Raw genomic sequence first — 21,445 nt, forward strand, 5'->3', positions numbered from 1 at the left:
GGCTAATTTTTAGTGGTGAAAGTCCCTAAATTATTGGTATAGGAATTCAAGAGTGGCTTATAAGAGCCATGCGGTCTTAGCTGCAACTACCAGCTCAGACCTCCTCACAGGCTTGATTGCCCAGCGCCTCCCAAGGTGAACTAAGCCCAGCAGGATAGTTTACTCTGTTGTTGTTGCTTGTTTCATTTCTATAATCCTTTGTATTTTAAAGAAAAAAAACCTCAAAGTGGTTTACAACCTACATCATATAAAAGAATCCAGAATAAAACGGTACAGAAGAAAGTCAACTATAAAGTATATTCAAAGCAACATAATTAGCAGGAAGCTAAAACAGGGGTCGGCAACCTAAGGCCCATGGGCTGGTAGCAGCCCACGAGGCTTGTCTAACTGTCCCATGGCGACCCCTACCACCACCACTCCGCCGCTGCCCACCCACTCTTACTGGTGTGGTGCGGCGCGGGGACTGACTTCTGGGTTGATGCCGCCTGTGTGGCTGTGCATGGGCCCTCCTCCGACCCAGATGTGTGCCGGAAATAGCATTTGCGGGCTGGAGAAGCCCCTGTGCGCATGTGCACACGCTATTTCCGGTGCACTTCTGGGTTGGAGGAGCGCCAGAAATAGCGTGTGCGCACGGACATGCTCCGCCCCATCCTCTGACAGATGGAGCGTCGACCGGCCCATCCTTGGATAAGGTTGCCGACCTCTGAGCTAAGATAATATCTTCAAGATTTCAAAATAAAACATTACTAAAGGAAGTCAAATATAAAATGAGCATTTAAAACAGCATAGTTTTTTTGTTGTTTAGTCGTGTCCGACTCTTCGTGACCCCCTGGACCAGAGCACGCCAGGCACTCCTGTCTTCAACAGCATAGTTAGCAAGGGAATAAAATATTGTTGTAAGCGTAGAATGTCGCTGCTGCTGCTGCTGCCAGTCCTGCCAATGGTGGTTCATGGTTCATGGCGGATGGCAGCTGTGGAAGCTCAGGCTTAGTGACCTGGGTCTGCTCTAAGAGACAGCCAAGATGGTCTCTGGCCTCTTCAGCAGCCTCAACTTTTGCAGTTGGAGCAGATCTTCCTGAACTCACAGCCAAGGTTGCTTCTGGCCTGTCAGCAGCATCAGCTGTTGGTCTTAACACCTTCATACGTTGATTAGACTAACAATGGCTAAACCTGTGAAGAGAATCAGAACTCACAGGGTTAAACAGTTCTGAGTGACGTCTCACATTCTGAGGCGTGGCTATGTTCACATACGGGAGTGGTTTCTCTGTGTGTGAGTCTTCTTTCGTTTTGACCGAGAGGCGAAAGATGTGTGCTATTTCGCCGGGATGATTTAAGATGTTTTGCTACACGATTAAAGACTGCGTACAGTCTGATTTATTACACACACATTGCAACAGTTTTCTACCACTGCGGAGACTCTGCTGAAGGACGCTGACAGTGAGCTACGCACGGGAGTCCAGTGTGGCGCAGCGGAAATGTGCCAGACTCCATCATCAAGCCACAAAACCAACCTGTGTGTTGCAATAAAGAAATCACACCCTATCCTACCATGCCTTTCATTCCAAAAATTGCTAAATGGCTACCATTGATGCTCAAATTGGCTCATTCTTTGCTTTCCTTGTTTTATCTGTGGTGTTCAGCTATGGGTGGTTTTCAGCTAAGTTTTACTCAGAGTGAGTAGATCCATTGAAATTAATTTCAGTGAGCCTACTGTGAATAAAACTTAGTTGAACACCACCCTTTGTTATTTAATGTAGGCTTGCCAGTTTCCATAATTTAATTAATCATTCTTTTGAGGAAGGAATCCCACCATATTAACATATATTTAAAGGTTATCCTCTGGGGGAGTGCTGTACAGTGGACCCTCGGCTTACGTTACCCTTGGGTAACATAAACTTCGGGTTGCGAAAGTGGCAAACCTGGAAGTATTTTTCCAGGTTTTGCCACTCGCGCATGCGCAGAAGCACTCTACGTGCTGCGCGGATGCACGGAAGCGGTCCTCTGGTTGCGAATTCCTCGGGATTCAGCTGGACCTCCGGAACGGTACAGAGGTACCACTGTATCTTCAAAATAATAAATAATTGTGTGTGTGTGTAAAACTGTATATTGTGGAATATTACAGATAATTAATTTGTAAATCTTCTTTCTGCTTTAGATTCCAAGGCTCATCCACACAGGTCACCACATTAGAGAATGAAGTTGCTGAACTGAAAAATACAGTTGAACAGCTGAAAATAAAAAACAATGTGAGTTAAGCCGACTGCATTATTTCCCTAATATAACGAGGACTTTGGGCTGGTTTTTTGAGAGCTGTCCTCCATTTTGGGCACCTGCAGATTTGTATCTATGAAGATTGCTTATATAATGAAAGCCAGGAAATAATTAGAAAGAATTAAGAAGGGAGCATAGTGAAGGTATCTTAGCCTTCAAAGCAAGTATGAGATAGGAAACTGAAAGAATCCACTTAACCTGAAAGGCACTGCAGTGTTCCAATTGGTGTATGTTGGTATGTTTTTTTTAAAGAGCCAACTGTATCAAATACATGAAATGGATTGACAAGGAGCTGGAGGCAAGGGTATGGGTGGGTGTCCGTCTTTCTGTCCATCCGTGTGCAGTTGTATTTTTCCATGCATCTGCAGGCACAAATACGGAACTGGCGTAAATTTGTAATTAGAATGTTTTAACAAGGCAATACCTTAAAAATAAAGAAACACAGAAGAAACCATTTGGGAGATAAGCAAGTAAAGGAGAATATATGTAAAAGACGATAAAGAAGAAAAGTAGTTCTCAAGAGAAAGAGATACAGTGGATGCTCGGGTCGCGAACATGATCCGTGCAGGATGCACATTCGCAACCCGCAACGCTCACAACCCACGTCTGCGCATGTGCGGGTTGCGATTCAGCATTTCTGCTGTTCCGGTACTTCCAGGTTTTGGCAGTCCATAACCTGAAAAAACACAACCTGAAGCAGCTGTAACCCGAGTTATGGCTGTATTTGATTTAAGTTGCAGCAACATAAATCCCATTAAAGATTCCAGCAGTTTTGAAAACGAACTTGAGTTTCCTAATGGGGATGGTTGAATTGCTGTCCTTAAAGTTTTGTGGCAGCCTTCCTACAAATAAACAGTTTGTTTCTGGTGTTTGTTTCCAACAGGAGCTGCAAGAGAAGAATTTAGAAGCCATGGAAGCCCTGGCTTCTGTGGAAAAGGCATGCGAAGAAAAGCTGCTGTCTTCAGCTAAGGCAAAGGTTAGCTTTCCTGTAAACCAGGGGTCAGCAAACTTACCATGCCTTGGGCCGGAGTCTCCAGCGCTGAACGCGTGATGAGCTGGAGGGCGGGGGAGCGTGTGCCCATACACATGCGTACACGCTATTTCCGGCGCACTTCCGGGTCAGAGGAGCACCGGAAATAGCTTGTGTGCATGTGCACGGGCCTCCTCCGACCCGGATGTGCACCGGAAATAACGCTTGCGCATGTGCAAATAACGCTTGTGCACAAGCTATTTCCGGTGCTCCCCTGACCGCGCAGTGGGCAGCCGCGCAGCGCCGGTAAGAGTGGACAGCGGGGGTTGCCATGGGCCGGATAATCGAGTCCGTCGCGCCATATCCAGCCCACGGCACTTAGTTTGGGGACCCTTGCTGTAAACTCTGCAGTATTTTGTACCATACAGTGACATCATTATATATGAGCCACACAGCTTCACCAGGATTGGACCAGGTTTGGCAGGCTCTGATGCAGGAGGAGGAAGAGGAAGGAACCAGGAAAAGAGTGGGAACCTAAGTTGGAGGAGGAGAGGTCTCCCCTTCTCTCCCCCCCCTTACATCTGTTGCTTTGGAAAAGGGCCCAGGGGTGCTGGCTCTCCCCATAGACTTTCCTGTGAAATGCCTCATTAAAGACTAGGGAAGGCTTTGATCAGCCAGTGGTGGAATTTGAGCAGATGACCACAACTGAACAAGAACCCAAACAGGAGGGTGCAGTCTCGCCCCCTAAAACTAGACACCCGTTTGTGAATGGAAGCAGACTCCCCAGTCTTCAAGGAGCACACATTTTCAATCTTGACATTACCACAAGTCTTGTGAGCGTAATCCACCTCGTCTTTAAAAGAGGGTTGGGGAAAGTTGTTGGGACAACTTCATTGCTTCTGCCCAGTTCTAAACCCCTTACGCTGCCCCAGAACTTCTGTATTGTGACTCCTGAGCACCAGGTCTGCTTTCCAGCTTGTACTTGAATACGGTTGCAGAAGTAAAGACTTCTTTCTTACTTCCAAGTAAGAGTATCTGTCTATATGCAGGGGTAGGCAACCTAAGGCCCACTCGCCTTCTAAATCTGGCCCATGGATGGCCCGGGAATCAGTGTGTTTTTACATGAGTAGAATGTGTGCTTTTATTTAAAAGCATCTCTTGGTTATTTGTGGGGCATAGCATAGGAATTTGTTCATCCCCCCCCCCCCAAAAAATAAATATAGTCCAGCCCACCACATGGTCTGCGGGACGTTGGACCAGCCCATGGCTGAAAAAGGTTGCTGACCCCTGGTCTATATGTGTTGTATGGGAGCCTCACCACTCTCCACACCCCTGTTTCTGGTGCTGGAAAAAGTGGGAAGGCAAGAGATGAGCTGGAACTCATCCTTGCCCCTTATCTTGCCCCCAGAGGAGGGGAAAAGCTGGCCACCCAACCAATTGAAGTGGAAGAACTGCAGTGCAGAGCAACATGAAGCCTCTTAAAGGGTACCTGCGCATTTTGCTTCATAGCTTTTTTCCCCTGGAAGAGCTGGAGACTTAAAAAAAAATTCAAGCTCACTCTCGACTTCTGATTGGGGCTGCTAATGAAGGCCTTCATGGACCCCATGGGGCAGAAGAAAATATCCCCATGTACTGTTCAAAATTGGTTCATAGACAGGAAAGAAAAGATCATGACCTGGATATATGAAGAACTCTCCTTTTCTAACTAGACAAAACACACTCCATGTGTGTTGCTCTTAATACCCTTCTAGGCTAAACAAGAAAATGATGATGATGATGATGATGATGATGATGATGATAATAATAATAATAATAATAATAATAATAATAATAATAATAATAATTTATTATTTATATCCTGCCCATCTGGCTGGATTTCCCTAGCCACTCTGGGCAGCTTCCAACCAAATATTAAAAACACAATACAGCATTAAACATTAAAAACACCCCTAAAGCAAGGTGATTTTCAGACCAACCATCTGGAGGTGGCTGAGGGTCTGCATTCTTCTGTTTTAGGAGTAGCTGGGTAACCCAGGGGCATAAGTAATCCCTCAGTGGCCCCTTTTTCATATCAGTAGGTGGTGGCCACTGGTCCTACAAACACATATGTCTTGGGTAGCCTGTTATTTTTTGTTGACTTAAGAAAGAATATGGAGAAACAAAACTTGGAATGTGGGGACAAATTGGAGGCAAACCTATGCTCTCTGGCAACAGAGTGGGCATTCAACAGAGAAGTACAGTCAGTCCTGTCTCCCTGGAGAATGAACCTGTTTGGCATACATGCCTGCCACATTCACTCTTTAGGTGTACATTTAAGGTTGTTTGACTGTGGACAGTGTTAGAGTTGCTGCAACGGAATCCCTGATCTGGACTTTGTGTAGAGTAAAAAAGATTTTGCTCTCCATCACAAGAATGAGTTTCAAAGCTTTACTGAAAACAGTTGTCAGGGGTACAGGGACAGAGGCACAGGGAAGGCAGGAAATGGAGAGCGATGGAGAGGAATCCCAGGACAGCGAGGAAGAGGATAGCAATGACGCAAGGGATTCCATGAGTCTCTCCAGCGAATCAGAGGATTCCCAGAAGGGGGCGCCTGTGGTAAGGGCAAGGGGAGCCCCAGGGGGAAAGTGTCAGGAGCGGGGGGCCAGCAGGGGACCCCAAAGCGGCAGCTGGGAATCAGGGCCAGCCTCCCCACCAGAGCGCAGCGAAGGGGGGGGAGTTCCAGTGTGTCAGAGGAAACAGCTCCGGCGACAGAGAAAGAGGAGGGGTCAGAGCAAGCCATTCTCCCGGAAGGGGAGGAGGGCAGTGAGGGGAGTAGCATAACTGTCAAAAGGAAGGTTAGAGGTTGGGCGCGCGCGCCAAGTTCAAATGAGGAGGCGCGCGGAAGAACAGGGAGCCCGGAGGAGGAGCCAGGTCCCAAAGCCCGCAGGAGGGGGGAGGAGCAGTCTGGAGATTCCACTTCAGGAGAATCCAGGAGGGGAGGAACCCCGGCGGGCAGAAAGACCCTGCGGAAAAGGAAAGAGAGAAAAAGGTGGAGCAGCGTTAGCTTATTAAACTGGTGTAGGGGAGGGACTGATTCAGAGGGGACTTCTACCGTCTAAGGTTAACAGACGTGGGGGCTGCGCGCCTCGGTTGTGGAACTTACTATGAACTGCAATAAACGTCCTTGTATATAAGAAGAACTTGGCGTTGATCTTTTGTGAGCTGAGATCTGAGGCAGCCCTGACAACAGTCTTAAAATAGTTACAAATAATAATAATTTATTATTTGTACCCCGCCCATCTGGCTGGGTTTCCCCAGCCACTCTGGGCGGCTTCCATAGAAACCAAAAATACACTAAAATAATACACTAAAAGAAATATTACAAAAATACAAAGGAACACATTGCTGTTTAACAAGTTAGCAATGTAGTCCTGTCTTCGTTTTAGTCCTTAATACTGTTTAATAAACTGCTGGCTCCATTGCTGACAAAGAAACTGAGCTTCTCAGGTTTTACCTTCCTGCTTTGAGAGATCTGCAGCTTGGGGTTCTAGAATGAGTCATCATTTAACCCAAAGACTGAAACAGAAAACTCTTAACCTTTTCTGCCGCATTTGCCAGAGTGAAACATCTTGCTTAGTGCAGACTTCCCTACTTTGCAAATGCAAACTTTTACCTAAGATTTTTCAAACTTCAATGCATATAAATATTACATTTTATACATATTAAACTTATATCTTTAACAGACAGGCTCGTAGACTGACACACATCCGCTCAAGAGATACTCAAAGATGTCATAAGATTCCTGTTAATCAAGAGAAAGGTGTAAGGTCGTTTTCAATTTCTGAAAGTCCTTCTTTGTTCTTCCAGGAAGCATTGGAGCAACAGCTTGGAATAATTCAGGGACAAACAATGAAGGTTCTCTTGTCCCTCTTCCCACAGATCCAATTAGGTGATCAGCAGGTAAGCAGCAATTGTTGCTTAATGCTCTCCAGACCTAAAATGCATTGTGATTAAGGCAGTTTCAAATGGAAATAACATTAAAAAAAATAATAAAGGGAAAGATGCACAGCAAAAGAATGCTATGCATGCATGTTTCTGGGTTCAGTCCTCTGTACTTCCAGTAACAAATGCCTCTGGCAGTGGGGCTTGAAGAGTTGCTGCCATTCCAGGGGCGCCATGGTTCAATGGACAGTTTCATCACTTAACTTGCTGTTGTTTAGTCGTCTTAGTCGTGTGCGACTCTCCGTGACCCCATGAACCAGAGCATGCCTTGGAAACTCACTTTCATCTCAAAGCTTCTCCTTTTTTATGTCCATGGCGTTTTCTTGGCAAAATACTGGAGTGGTTTGCCAGTTCCTTCTCCAGGTGGATCACTTTTAGTCTAAACTCTCGGCTATGACCTGTCCGTCTTGGGTGGCCCTGCACGGCATAGCTCATAGCTTCTCTGAGTTATTCAAGCCCCTTCACCACGACAAGGCAGTGATCCATGAAGGGGCATCACTTACATAGGAAAGCGAAATTAAGACAGTGAGCTACCTAATGGCTGTGAGCAAATGGAGTCGTACTGGCACATCTTTTAATGCAAACTATACTAGCAACACGGGACGCGGGTGGCGCTGTGGGTTAAACCACAGAGCCTAGGACTTGCCGATCAGAAGGTCGGTGGTTCGAATCCCCACAACGGGGTGAGCTCCCATTGTTCGGTCCCTGCTCCTGCCAACCTAGCAGTTCAAAAGCACGTCAAAGTGGAAGTAGATAAATAGTTTACCTTCTGGCGGGAAGGTAAACGGCATTTCCGTGTGCTGCTCTGGTTTGCCAGAAGCGGCTTAGTCATGCTGGCCACATGACCGGAAGCTGTACGCCGGCTCCCTCGGCCAATAAAGAGAGATGAGCGCCGCAATCCCAGAGTCGTCCGAGACTGGACCTAATGGTCAGGGGTCCTTTACCTTTATACTAGCAACACAGTTTATGCTAAGGACCCAAGTCCAGTGGGAAGCCCTTTCTGTGAAGCTCCTTTAAGTCTTATTAGCAAATGTGTTTCTGAAAGGAAAGTTTTGTTGGTTAAAATCATTCCCCACAAGAAAATGGTGAGGAACCACTGTACATTAGAGATATTTTTTAAAATATTAAGGGTTTTATAAATGGTGTAAATAAATAAATTAAAAAATGGTATCCCAAACCCAGGACAGATGGTTTCTGTGCTTTTGGCTACTGGGTAACTGGTTTTTATTGGACTGGGATGTTAAAGTCTTAAGCCGGTTGAGGAGAGAAGGAGTGTTTGAAGGCAGCAGACAATGTTAAAAATGGATCCATAAGGGGAGATTAAGAGAAGGTAAGGAGGAAGAAATTGAGACAGAGTGATTTAGACAAGTACAAGCTTTTAAATATGGACAGACTGTTGAAAGTTTGAGCTGGAAAGGAATATAATACTTGGCAATGTTTATGCACTTCATAAGCCCTGAGTGGCTGGGGAGGCCCAGCCAGATGGGTGGGGTATAAGTAATACATCATCATCATCATCATCATTATTATTATTATTATTATTATTATTATTATTTGTTTCCTTCTCAGGCGTATGGTGAATGGTTGCAACAGTTTAAAGAAAAGGCTTTGGAAACGCTTCAGTCGCAGGGTGCAAGAACAGAACCTGTAGGTATAATCTGCAAATACCCTCACATGAAAAGTGTTATACAACACAGTAACAAATATTGTGGGTGAACAATACTAAAAAGGCCTCATTTGGAGCACTTAGCATTGAGCCGCACAATAGCGGCGGAGGTTTTCTTTGTCGAATAGCAGCTGAACGGGCAGCAATAGCAACGTCTCTCCTATGGAAGGGAGGCAATTTTTATTGGGAATGCAGTGCAGAGGGAAAGAATGGTAGAAAACCCATGAACCCCAAACTGGGCCTGTCTGTGGCTACTACAATTGTACCTTGGATCCTGAACGCCCTGGAACTCAGACGTTTTGGCTCCTGAACGCCGCAAACCCGGAAGTGATTGTTCTGGCTTGCTTGCAAACATTCTTTTGGAACACGAACGTCCGACGGGGCTTCCACAGCTTCTGATTGGCTACAGGACCTTCCTGCAGCCAATCAGAAGCCTCAGTTTGGTTTTTGAACGTTTTGGAAGTCAAACGGTATTTCACAAACAAACAGAAAATCACACAAACCCAACGCATTGGATACAATCACACACATTGTAACATATTGTGTAGTTTGGTCATTTCTCTAGTAGCAGATATCCATGTTTGAGGAAGGCTAATAACTTGGTGTTAAATAAAACATTTGTTTATATATATAATTTTTATTGGTTTTTACACGTTTTCCAAACGTAACATCCCATTTTAAACACCATAGCAAACCTTTGGCTATCACAGCCTAGGACTTCCGTCAACCTCGACTAATGGTTTTCTAACTTCCTTTCTAATTTTGCATTTTATTATTATAATTATTGCTATCAAATCCAAATCCTAAATAAACTCCTTCTTAGTCCTCTTTCGCAATAATTCATATAGTTCTCCTTACAAAACTTCTTGTAACCCTACAAGCAATGTTAATTGATTACAATTGTATTTCAAATATATCATGAATTTCTTCCAGTCCTTCAGGAAAGTCTGGTCTTGCTGGTTCCGAATTTTCCCAGTTAATTTCACCAACTTGGCATAATCCATCAATTTCATCTGCCACTCTTCTTTTGTTGTTAATTCTTCCTGGTTCCATTGTTGGGCTAACAGTATCCTTGCTGCAGTTGTCGCATATAAAAACAATTTTTATCACAGTTACAGATAGGTAGCCGTGTTGGTCTGCCATAGTCAAAATAAAAAAATTCCTTCCAGTAGTGTGTATCTGAAGAAGTGTGCATGCACACGAAAGCTCATACCAAGAACTAACTTAGTTGGTCTTTAAGGTGCTACTGGAAGGATTTTTTTTAATTTTTATCACACTTATGAATATCTATACGTACAATACCAAGTAAAAGGGCTTCTGGGGTTTTTTACAAATGTATATTTCAACATTTTTAAAATCTCATTATAAATCATTTCCCAGAAGTCCTTCACTTTCTTACATTCCCATCACATATGGTAAAAAGTGCCTTCTTTTTCCTTACATTTCCAACATTTATTACGGTATTTGTTTCATACATTTTAGCTAATTTCACTGGTGTTATATACCATCTGTACATCATTTTCATTATATTTTCCTTTAAAGCACTGCAGGCGGTAAAATTTATTCCCTCTCTCCATAATTTCCCCAATTCTTCTAACTGTATATTATGACCAATATCTTTAGCCCAATGTTAAATAAAATATTTGGGCTCACCCCTCCTGCAGCTCTTAGTCAAAATACCTTCCAAAGCCCTAGAAGCTTCCTCCTCCCATATTCTGCTTCTCCCCACCCCAGTGTGCACACAATAGTTTGAAAGCCTTGAATCTCCTTAATGTAACAGGTCTAAGTAAGCAAAATGTGTTGCATGGACACATATTTTGCTTAAAGGGACCCCTGACCCCTGACCATTAGACCAGTCGTGGCCGACTCTGGGGTTCCAGCACTCATCCTGCTTTACTGGCCAAGGGAGCCGGTGTACAGCTTCCAGGTCATGTGGCCAACATGACTAAGCTGCTTCTGGTGAACCAGAGCAGCACACGGAAACGCCGTTTACCTTCCCGCCAGAGCGGTACCTATTTATCTACTTGCATTTCATGCTTTTGAACTGCTAGGTTGGCAGGAGCAGGGACCGAGCAACAGGAGCTCACCCCGTTGCGGGGATTCGAACCACCGACCTTCTGATCGGCAAGCCCTAGGCTCTGTGGTTTAACTCACAGCGCCACCCGCATCCCTATTTTGCTTAAAAGAGGATGGCAAATGCTAAATCACACTCTAGAGGAGAAAACAAACAGCATCTAAATCTGCATTTTATTTTCTCCAGATGTGAAGTGGGTCAAGCCGATTTAAAATGGCACCAGGGGACGATTTTGAGTCCTGGGCGTGGGAGGGCTTCTCCCCTTCCCTCAAGCTTGAGAAGACCACCAGCGATCACAATGAGTTGTACCCAGTATAGCTCTAAGTGAAGATTTTTTCAGCACACGGATTTCTGTTTGTACAACATTCCCCTCTGTCCTGCCCACATGCACCCCCCCAAGTTGGTTCTATGGGTTTCCCTCAACCCTATGGAGCAGATTTGAGGAGATTTGCAGCATGTACAGGCAGATTAAAGGAGAGGAAGGTCCCATTGCAGAAGGGGAAATCCTTGCATGGATGGGATGAATTAGTTCCATATTGGCCAAGTCTAGCAAGTAGCTTTGCCTTTCAGTATTTACTTGTGTATTCTCTGAAATTGTTATATAAATGCATTTGTGTAGTATATCATACCCACTCTGATTTTGGCATGCTGAATTTTGTGGCATTTTTAGGTTTGGGGTTGATGGACTTTTTGGCTGCTTTCAACTCTGGTATTGAATCTACTCAGTGCAGTTTCCTCTAAAAGCTTGTCTCTGAAATGTGTTTTTAGGAGATGACACCTCCTTTAAGAGAAGCAAACGAGGCAATGAGTGCCCTGCAAGCAGAATGTGATCAGTATAGGACCATTCTTGCAGAGACAGTAAGTGAAATTGTTTATACCAGATAGACATATTACATTGAGTCCAGTTGACTGGATACTGCTCAGAAAAGTTGTTTTCCCGTAAGGACCATTGTTTCTGTGTTTTGCTTGTCCTGGATGTTATGTACTGAAGTGCTCAAAGGGCCAGCAGGAGGATACTGTAGATAGTTCAGGTCCACATATGCAAATAAGGGATTGAAAGTGACATTCAGTGATTGGATAGTTACAGAAAGTGGTTACTGTTGCGTTGTAGTGGAGCTCTATATAAGCAGGCTGGCTGAACCCTTCAGTTCAGTTCTGTTCTGGCCTGTGAATAAAGAAGAGCTGTTTGAAGAATTTCTGTGTCGTCTGATATGTTCACCCACAACTTAACACTGGGATAGATGCCACTTTTGGACATTCTACTCTATAAGAGACCTGTTCTGCTCCAGAGGAAGAACTGAGGGGAGAGAGATTTTCTGCAGGCAATGGCTTTTACACCTGTCTTGCCCCACCCTCCAGCCCCAGGAGCCTTTCCCAGACTATGACTCTGAAAACAGCAGAAACAACCTGGAAGAAAGGAGTTCAGGGATAGTTTTCTTGGAACAACGGATGTGGTTAATTGTTCTGTGTTTAACAGTTTTTAAGTTGTTAGTTTTTCCAAGTTCTGGAACTGAGCAGTCTCTTGCTCAAGATTTGCAGAGCTAGTGGCAAGAGTACCGACTCATCTAATGAGGAGAATGAACTTCAGATGTAAAGTCCTTTCTATTCTCAGTTGTGTTTTCATGCTTTGTTTCTCAAAACTAGGAAAGGATGCTTAAAGACTTGCAGAAGAGCGTGGAGGAGGAGGAGCAGGTGTGGAAAGCGAAGCTGATTGCATCTGAAGAAGCACTTCAGAAGGTACTTGCCGAAGGAGAGTGTGTGTATTCGCGTGCGTGCTTTAGAGTTGTTACCGAAACCACTTTCTCCTTATGACCAGTATGAGCACTTCACTGTGCAAGGAAGGTGTTTGATCAGGTCAACCATCACTTTCCACTGTGCAGCGCAGAGGAGATGGTGAAATATCTCATTGGTTTACCCCTCTGCCAACGATATTATTCCATGTCCAAAAATTAGGCACTTCCCCTCAGGCGGTTTAGATAACGGAAGTGAACGTATGTAGCTTTTTCAGTTATGTGTTAAGGAAGAACCGCCTGAGATCTATGGGTGAAGAACAGTATATAATTTAATTAATTAATGATGATGATGATGATGATAATAATAATACACAGCTGGAAATTCTCTACTTGCAACTTCACTTTCAGCCGATAGCCCTTAGGTGTTTTGTCTTGTTTTCCTTGAGCCCAAGGCATGTAAGCAGAACTCTAGATGGCATATTTGTGCCAAGATATCTCTCAAGTGAAAATATTAACGGTAAATGCTATACACTAATGCTCTAATTTCTGGTCCCTTGGGTGTGGGAAATGCTTCATTTAGTCCCAGGACCAAATGAAATCTCTTGAAGATGATGTGGAGAAGTTAAAGATGGAACTTCAGAATACAGACAAGGTATGGAACCATTCCAAGACTCCAGAAGGGAAGTACATGAAAAATTTGAAAATGGGGCATTTTACCTCTTTCCTTTAGACTGTGGGACATGAACTTGGCTAACGCAGAGCAAGCCCAAAACATGACTGGGATGTGTAATCCCAAAACCCTTTCCTTAAGAGGAGGGAGGATTTCTTGTGGTGTCCAGGAATGTATAAATATTATTTCAATGCAAATTTTCTGGTATAAGGGGGAAATGTGATCTTAACAGCTTCCTGTTGTTCTGCCTGCCCCCCCCCCCCCACTTTTTTAACAGCTGAAAGAATACACCTCTCTTTTGGAAGCACAGCTGGAAAATCACTTGGCAACAGCCAACTCCGAACGTCAGAATTACATGAAAGAAGTTGAGCATGTAAGTGTTTGTGAGACATTTGAGTTCTTAGGGAAAGATCTTGATTTGGAGAATTGGTGGCTGAAAAGGTTAAGGAAATAATCATGTGGTGTCCGTGAAGAAAAGTAGATGCACCTTTTCAAGCTCGTGGTAAAGGAATAGGCATTCTTTTGAGTTACAGAGGACTATTCTGTGATTCAGCAGAAAGTGTTCACAGGTTCAGTGTGGGGGAAAATAGTAAAAGGGATTTGCCATTTCATAATCTAGACCCCTGATTGTTAAAACACTTCTTTGAATGCAGTCCTACTGGGTGAATAGAATCTTTATTGACTTTTGCTTTGATTTTAAGTTGCATTGATGGCTTAACAATCCAATGAGAAGTCAAGTTATAGATCTCAAATATTAACACAAAAAGTTGTGTTTGTCCTCTTTCATAACACTTGAATTTCCAGTGAAGCTGAATGTTCGGAGAGTCATGACAGATAAAAAAAGTGTTTCTTCCCGCAGTTAAACTATGGAACTTGGTCCCACACTAAGCAGTGTCCACCAATAATAATAATAATATAATAATAATAATAATTTATTATTTATACCCCACCCATCTGGCTGGGCCTCCCCAGTCACTCTGGGCGGCTTCCATAGAAACCAAAAATACAGTAAAATATCACACGTTAAAAACTTCCCTGAACAGGGCTGCCTTAAGATGTCTCCTGAATGTCAGGTAGTTGTTTATCGCTTTGACATCTGCTGGAAGGGCTTCCACAGGGCGGGCGCCACTACCGAGAAGGCCCTCTGCCTGGTTCCCTGTAGCTTTGCTTCTCGCAATGAGGGAACCGCCAGAAGGCCCTCGGCGCTGGACCTCAGTGTCCGGGCAGAATGATGGGGGTGGAGACGCTCCTTCAGGTATACTGGACCGAGGCCGTTTAGGGCTTTAAAGGTCAGCACCAACACTTTGAATTGTGCTCGGAAACGTACTGGGAGCCAATGTAGGTCTTTCAAGACCGGTGTTATATGGTCTCGGCGGCTGCCCCCAGTCACCAGTCTAGCTACCGCATTCTGGATTAGTTGTAGTTTCCGGGTCACCTTCATAGGTAGCCCCACGTAGAGTTCATTGCAGTAGTCCAAGCGGGAGATAACCAGAGCATGCACCACTCTGGCGAGACAGTCCGCAGGCAGATAGGGTCTCAGCCTACGTACCAGATGGAGCTGGTAAACAGCTGCCCTGGACACAGATTTGACCTGTGCCTCCATGGACAGCTGTGAGTCCAAAATGACTCCCAGGCTGCGCACCTGGTCCTTCAGGGGCACAGTTACCCCATTCAGGGCCAGGGAATCCTCCACACCTGCCCGCCTCCTGTCCCCCAAAAACAGTACTTCTGTCTTGTCAGGATTCAACCTCAATCTGTTAGCCACCATCCATCCTCCAACCGTCTCCAGACACTCACGCAGGACCTTCACCGCCTTCACTGGTTCTGATTTAAAAGAGAGGTAGAGCTGATGGCTTTAAAAGAGAATTGGACAAATTGATGGGCATAAGGTTATTGAAGGCTACTGGCTACGGTGGCTGTGCTCTGCCTCTACAGTTCCAAATTCCAGTTGCTGGAAACCACAAGAGGGTTCTTTTCCTTCAATCCTGCTACTGGTTTCCCACAGGTTTTGGCCACTGTGAGAACATGACTCAGGCTCTCGTTAGAGTCTTAGGTTGTCTGTTCTTGGAAAACCAAGTTCAAGGAAGAGGGAGGGTGTGGCGATCACACAGGGCCCCCGGAGGTTTGACAGTCTATTGACCCTGTGCCACCACTGTGATTGCCTTCTTCGCTGCCACCACCCCGCTTCTCACAGGGACACACGGAGTCCAGACAGTTGTTAACATTAACAAATAATCAAATTTATTTTTAAATGCAGGGACAAGCTTATGGTTTCAATTGATTTTTCTTGTCAGTTTCTTAAATCTTAGTAGTTCCTAACAACTTCAAACTTGATTAGTCCCAACTATCTATCTTACTCCACCTGACAATTCCTCTCACTCTCTCACAATACAACTCTACCAACCCACACCTAATCCTCCCTCTTCCTTCTCCAATTCCCAAACCTCAACTCCCAAACCTCCACTCTAACTTTTACTCCCCCCTTGCATTCTCACTGGCCAATCACATCACACCCATTTTAACCCTTTCCTTATTACCCATCCTAGGAGGCAAACGCCACAGAGGGCTTGAAGCACGGTGTGCAGAACTAAGTGCTTAAATAGAAAGCATGTTCTGTTGTCAGGAAATCCTCAGAAATACAAGAAAATATTTAATTAAAAATTGTTGTTGTTGTTTAAAAGAAATAAATCATTAAGTTTAACCCTGATGGATACCATAAAGTATCACACTGGATGGAGGAGAAATCTGTTGTAAATGGATTTATGCATGGAATTTTATGCGATGTGAGCTTCGTTTGCATCAGACTGCCTCCTGTATTGAGCTTCTGCTTCTGTTAACCACTGATACATTTTTGTTTTTTAAAAGCCTATGTATTATATTAATACTAAACATAGAAAAGAGTCGAGCTCTATGCCTTGCTATATTTCTGCAACATAACTGAGGGCAGCTGATTTGCATTATAGTCAACATCAGTCACATTTTTGAGCTGCAGCTCAACATTTTCTGCATTTTTCAGCTCAGTGGCAGAGCTGAGTTCACTGTTGAGACGCTCTGTGCTGAGCCCGACTAGGCAGCTAGAAACTTTATTTGCATTAGCCACTAGCCATAGCAATAAGATAAGATATACTGGGGATAGAGCTAAATAGTTAGCTATACAAAATACATTCTAGAGGTTTAAAGGTAAAGGGAGCCCTGACCATTAGGTCCAGTCGTGGCCGACTCTGGGGTTGCGGCGCTCATCTCGCTTTACTGGCCGAGGGAGCTGGTGTACAGCTTCCGGGTCATGTGGCCAGCATGACTAAGCCACTTCTGGCGAACCAGAGCACCACGCGGAAACGACATTTACCTTCCCACCGGAGCGGTACCTATTTATCTACTTGCGCTTTGATGTGCTTTCGAACTGCTAGGTTGGCAGGAGCAGGGACCGAGCAACGGGAGCTCACCTCGTCGCGGAGATTTGAACCGCCGACCTTCTGATCGGCATGTCCTAGGCTCTGTGGTTTAACCCACAGCACCACCCGTGTCCCTTCTAGAGGTTTACATCAATACAAAACAGACTTAAGGTTCAGCACAAACTGAACCTGCTTGTTGAAAACCATGAGCACTGAAAGAACACAGACAAGCAGTGACCCCATCCTTAGTTATATGGTCGCAGAAGGTTATGGCTCTTCATCTTCAAATAAACGCTGTTTATATACTAAGGCAGGCATAGGCAAAATTGGCCCTTCAGATGTTTTGGAACTGCAACTCCCATCATCCCTAGCTACCAGGACCAGTGGTCAGGGATGATGGGACTTGTAGTCTCAAAACATCTGGAGGGCCGAGTTTGCCTATGCCTGTACTAAGGTAATGCAATTGTGTCTCTGTGTGTTTTAGCTGAGACAACTGTTATCTGAATCCCAAGAACACCTGGACTCTAGAAAAACAGAAGCACTCAAAAAAGCCCAGGAGCTGGCTCAGGTAAATGATTACATCAAGACAGAGTTTCCTCGTTGTTGTCAATAGGATAGTAAAACTTATAGGCCACTGGTAAACCACAAGCCCACATAACAATAGTTGAAGTCGCTTCGCCACTGATGCCAAGATTGGGGGCTCTTAATTTGGAGGTCTTGCAACTGCTGCAAGTTATTGTGTTAACAATAGCAAGTTTGTTTTCACTGGTGTCTGTTGACAGTCCTATAAAGAAACACAAGCCTCAGCCAAGTCGGTTTGGGTTCCATACAAAAAATAAAATAAAATAAACCCTGTCCACAGAAACTAGTATGTGAATTTATTCTCAAATTCTTCACGTAGACATTTTGGGCCAAACCACACATTATGCTTTATGCATAACATGCAGCAGTGTCTCTTGGTTTTTTCCCTTTCATTACTGGCATAAAGGTAAAGGGACCCCTGACCATTAGGTCCAGTCATGACCGACTCTGGGGTTGCAGCGCTCATCTCGCTTTATTGGCCGAGGGAGCTGGCATACAGCTTCCGGGTCATGTGGCCAGCAATGACTAAGCTGCTTCTGGCAAACCAGAGCAGCACACGGAAACGCCGTTTACCTTCCCGTAGGAGCGGGACCTATTTATCTACTTGCACTGGTGTGCTTTCGAACTGCTAGGTTGGCAGGAGCAGGGACCGAGCAGCGGGAGCTCACCCCGTGATGGGGATTCGAACCGCTGAACTTCTGATCAGCAAGTCCTAGGCTCTGTGGTTTAACCCACAGCGCCACCCGCGTCTCCCCATTACTGGCATAGAGTCTCCCAATTTCTTATTGGGATTACTGAGAGGAAGATTCATCCCTTCACATACCAGCCAGGATTAGGCCAAAAACCTCTCCTCACTTTGTCTGCACCAAGAGCTTTCTCTGGTGTGTTTCTAACACACACACACACACACACACACACACACACACACACACACACACTGCGACTGTGCGATTTAGGGGACAATCAGGGGACAATAGATAAGTAACACAATTATGAGATATTGTGCCCCATACTTGGAAAAACTATATTTCCGTTATATTACAAAGAGGTCCTTGTCCCAATCTACTTTTCATTAACATTTCCAGCTTCCAAATCAGGACAGCTATTTGCATGGGGTCTAATCAATACCCAGCAATTACTGCTTGTACCATACTGGAGCGGCTTTGTTTTGTGTGCCCCCCTCCCCAGTGTTTTTCAGTTCATTATTAGAAGTTTAGCTTTGTATGTGGTTTTGGACAATGGTTTCAATACTGGATCTTTAAACGGGCCTGACATTTTCAGTGTTTAATGCACCAGATTTGACCACATTTTATTAGCATCATTAGTGTAATAAAAATATTCTAGATGAAGTTTTATGTGTTTATGATCCGCCTTCCAAAGCCTGTCCTGAGAAGTTTCCAGCTTGATAAGTCTCTTTTTTTATTAAAGTGTTTGTTAATTCGGCTCTTCAAGAGTGCAGCTGATTTAAACTTCAACTTTTTTTGAAATTCAAGGCTCAGGACTTGGTGCGCAGCTTGCAGGCTGAACTGGAGAAGCTAAAACTTGGTGGAAATGAGGCTGCCAAGGAAGATGTTTTGCGGCTCCAGGTAAGGCTTCTACCACTGGGTTGCTTTAGGCAGAGGGAGGAACAAGGCAGAGATGTGGGAACTCACCACTGAATTCCACCTCCTTGGAAATACCACAATTATTCAAGTTACAGATAGGTAGCCGTGTTGGTCTGCCATAGTCAAAATAAAAAAATTCATTCCAGTAGCACCTTAAAGACCAACTAAGTTAGTTCTTGGTATGAGCTTTCGTGTGCATGCACACTTCTTCAGATACACTGAAACAGAAGTTGCCAGATCCTTCTATATAGTGAGAAGGTGGGGAGGGGTATTACTCAGAAGGGTGGTGGGAATGGGTGATTGGCAGATAGCTGAGATGAGCCTGTTGAGAGTCGTTAAGAGTCGTCAACAGGCTCATCTCAGCTACCTGCCAATCTCCCATTCCCACCACCCTTCTGAGTAATACCCCTCCCCACCTTCTCACTATATAGAAGGATCTGGCAACTTCTGTTTCAGTGTATCTGAAGAAGTGTGCATGCACACGAAAGCTCATACCAAGAACTAACTTAGTTGGTCTTTAAGGTGCTACTGGAAGGATTTTTTTATTATTACAATTATTCAAATAATTGTTTGTTTGTTTGTTTGTTTGTTTTGCCAACTGAAGGAAACACTAGAGAAGGAGAAGAAGTTAACAAAGGACTTGGGATGTGCAGCTACCAAACTAAAAGAGCTTTTGCAAGTCACCCAAGAGCAGCTGGCTAAGGAAAAAGACACAGTGGTAAAACTGCAGGAACAGCTTAAGGAAACGGTACTTGAATGCCTTCTCTTTCCTTGACTCATCTGCCCACATTAACCTGGCATTGTCTCCTATTGGAACAAGAAACAATTTTTGGTACTGAAGAACTTGGAGGGCAGCGCTAAACATGGCTAAAAATATAGGGCTTCAGTTGACTGTGGTAGCCCAGCACCTGCTCCCCCCCCCCATTGCTTTGCGTGGCGATTCCCGCCCCCTCCCACAGATGGAATAAATAAAGACACCGGACACCAGAATTTAGGTTAATGGGCGAAAATGGCCACAACTTTATTGATTACAGGTAAGAGTGGTATTGGCTTTAGGCATTGGCCCTATCAGACTAACCGGTATAAGACCGTGAAGGGTTAAGCACCAACAGGGGGAGCCCCCGAGATGCACACCCCTAGGCGCTCCCCAAGGGGTTAGCGCTCGGGAGCGCGCTTTAGGCCCTAGCCTCTATAGGGTTCAGACGAGGCAACGCCACCCGGAGTCCTTTAACGAACTACCCTTCAACATTTGGGGGAGGTGATGGCGTTCCTCCCTCCCAACTCATTTGCATAATAATACCCCTGCCGATGCCTAACCGCCAAAACCAAGGGCGTTGTGACGTTTTGCTACGAGGTAGGCGAAAAAACCAAGTGGCTTCCAAATACAGCCAATTAGCCAAATGGGAAAACTCCTACCAGGCCCCTTGCGGCGACCAGCCGAAGCCCATAGCAAAGTCCAGATGCAAACCTAGAGGGTGGGTGGGTGGGAAACCACAGCAGCTGAAAGGGAAGAAAAGGGGCGAGCACGGGCTGCCCCGACCTTAAATGCCCCCTAGTAAACCCACCCCCGCCGCCAGCCAATTGGCTAGCGCTATGAATAATGAATACTAATGACCTGGGAATCCCCTAGTCCTGCGGGACTGCAGCCAGTCCCGCAAGGGTGTAGATGGGGTGTGAGCCCGCAACCCCCCCTCCTTATGTCGGGAGTGGCTTTCTGCAACATGAGATACAATTTGTACAACGTAGTAAGATCAGAGCATGCAGATAAGTGCATGATGTATTATGCAGGAGATGGGGGGATTATACAATTCAGAAACCCCAAAATTCCTACATTAATTTTGTCTCTGTAAGACCCCAGTGTAAACCGCATTTGAATTCCTCACATCTGTAATCTTAATTTACAAGGTTTCTTTAATTTTTTTTCTGTTCTGACAAGCTGCTTCTTCAAAACTGTTTAGAACACAAAGTGCAATAACTTACTTTTCATTCTGCTTCAGGGAGAAAATGAAGACGTTGCCAAGGAAGGCACATCCGTTTGACCAAACCGAAATCCAGGACATGTTTTTCACCATATGAAATGCCTTAACACTTTCCTAAACTATGCACTTGTTTAATGTAGAGAGAAGCAAAATAAAGAAAGGAAAAAGACACTATTGACCAGAAATTGCTTTAGTGTTGTTGTTTTTTTAAAGAATAAAAGTAAACTGTGCAAGAACCCATCAATAAACACACTCTTTGACTATGTTGTAAAAACTGCAATAATTCCTGCTGCAGGAAAAACTGTGGGCCATGAGGAGGAACCCGGTAGCTTTGGAATCATGCCTGATCGATGGGATGATTGCCACCATCAAAATGGCCTTGAAAATTGTGTGAAATGCTATTAGGACAAACATGGCTTGGGTAATCTCATAGATTCATCGTGAAACCCCATCCATTGCCTGGGAAGCATTTGATGAAGTTACGTGTGGCTTATAAGCAGCCTGCCTACACAATCACAGCAGT

At 44.7% G+C, this 21,445-nt stretch overlaps 1 protein-coding gene across 1 annotated transcript in view; it reads left to right on the forward strand.

Moving 5' to 3' along the window:
• The window catches only part of RRBP1 (ribosome binding protein 1), a 44,218-nt gene extending 23,111 nt beyond the window's left edge, over positions 1 to 21,107 (forward strand). Inside the window, exons 11-22 of the mRNA XM_083520682.1 lie at positions 2,156 to 2,246; positions 3,155 to 3,247; positions 7,088 to 7,180; positions 8,792 to 8,869; positions 11,731 to 11,820; positions 12,607 to 12,699; positions 13,276 to 13,347; positions 13,643 to 13,738; positions 17,242 to 17,325; positions 18,833 to 18,925; positions 19,548 to 19,691; positions 20,941 to 21,107. Coding sequence (XP_083376808.1) covers positions 2,156 to 2,246; positions 3,155 to 3,247; positions 7,088 to 7,180; positions 8,792 to 8,869; positions 11,731 to 11,820; positions 12,607 to 12,699; positions 13,276 to 13,347; positions 13,643 to 13,738; positions 17,242 to 17,325; positions 18,833 to 18,925; positions 19,548 to 19,691; positions 20,941 to 20,982 — 1,069 coding nt within the window. The 3' untranslated portion in view covers positions 20,983 to 21,107. The remainder of the gene's footprint in view (positions 1 to 2,155; positions 2,247 to 3,154; positions 3,248 to 7,087; positions 7,181 to 8,791; positions 8,870 to 11,730; positions 11,821 to 12,606; positions 12,700 to 13,275; positions 13,348 to 13,642; positions 13,739 to 17,241; positions 17,326 to 18,832; positions 18,926 to 19,547; positions 19,692 to 20,940) is intronic.
• Positions 21,108 to 21,445: the final 338 nt, after the last annotated feature.

Source organism: Podarcis liolepis (assembly GCF_965112155.1).
Source record: "Podarcis liolepis genome assembly, contig: HAP1_SCAFFOLD_8, whole genome shotgun sequence".
NCBI classification, from domain to species: domain Eukaryota; kingdom Metazoa; phylum Chordata; class Lepidosauria; order Squamata; family Lacertidae; genus Podarcis; species Podarcis liolepis.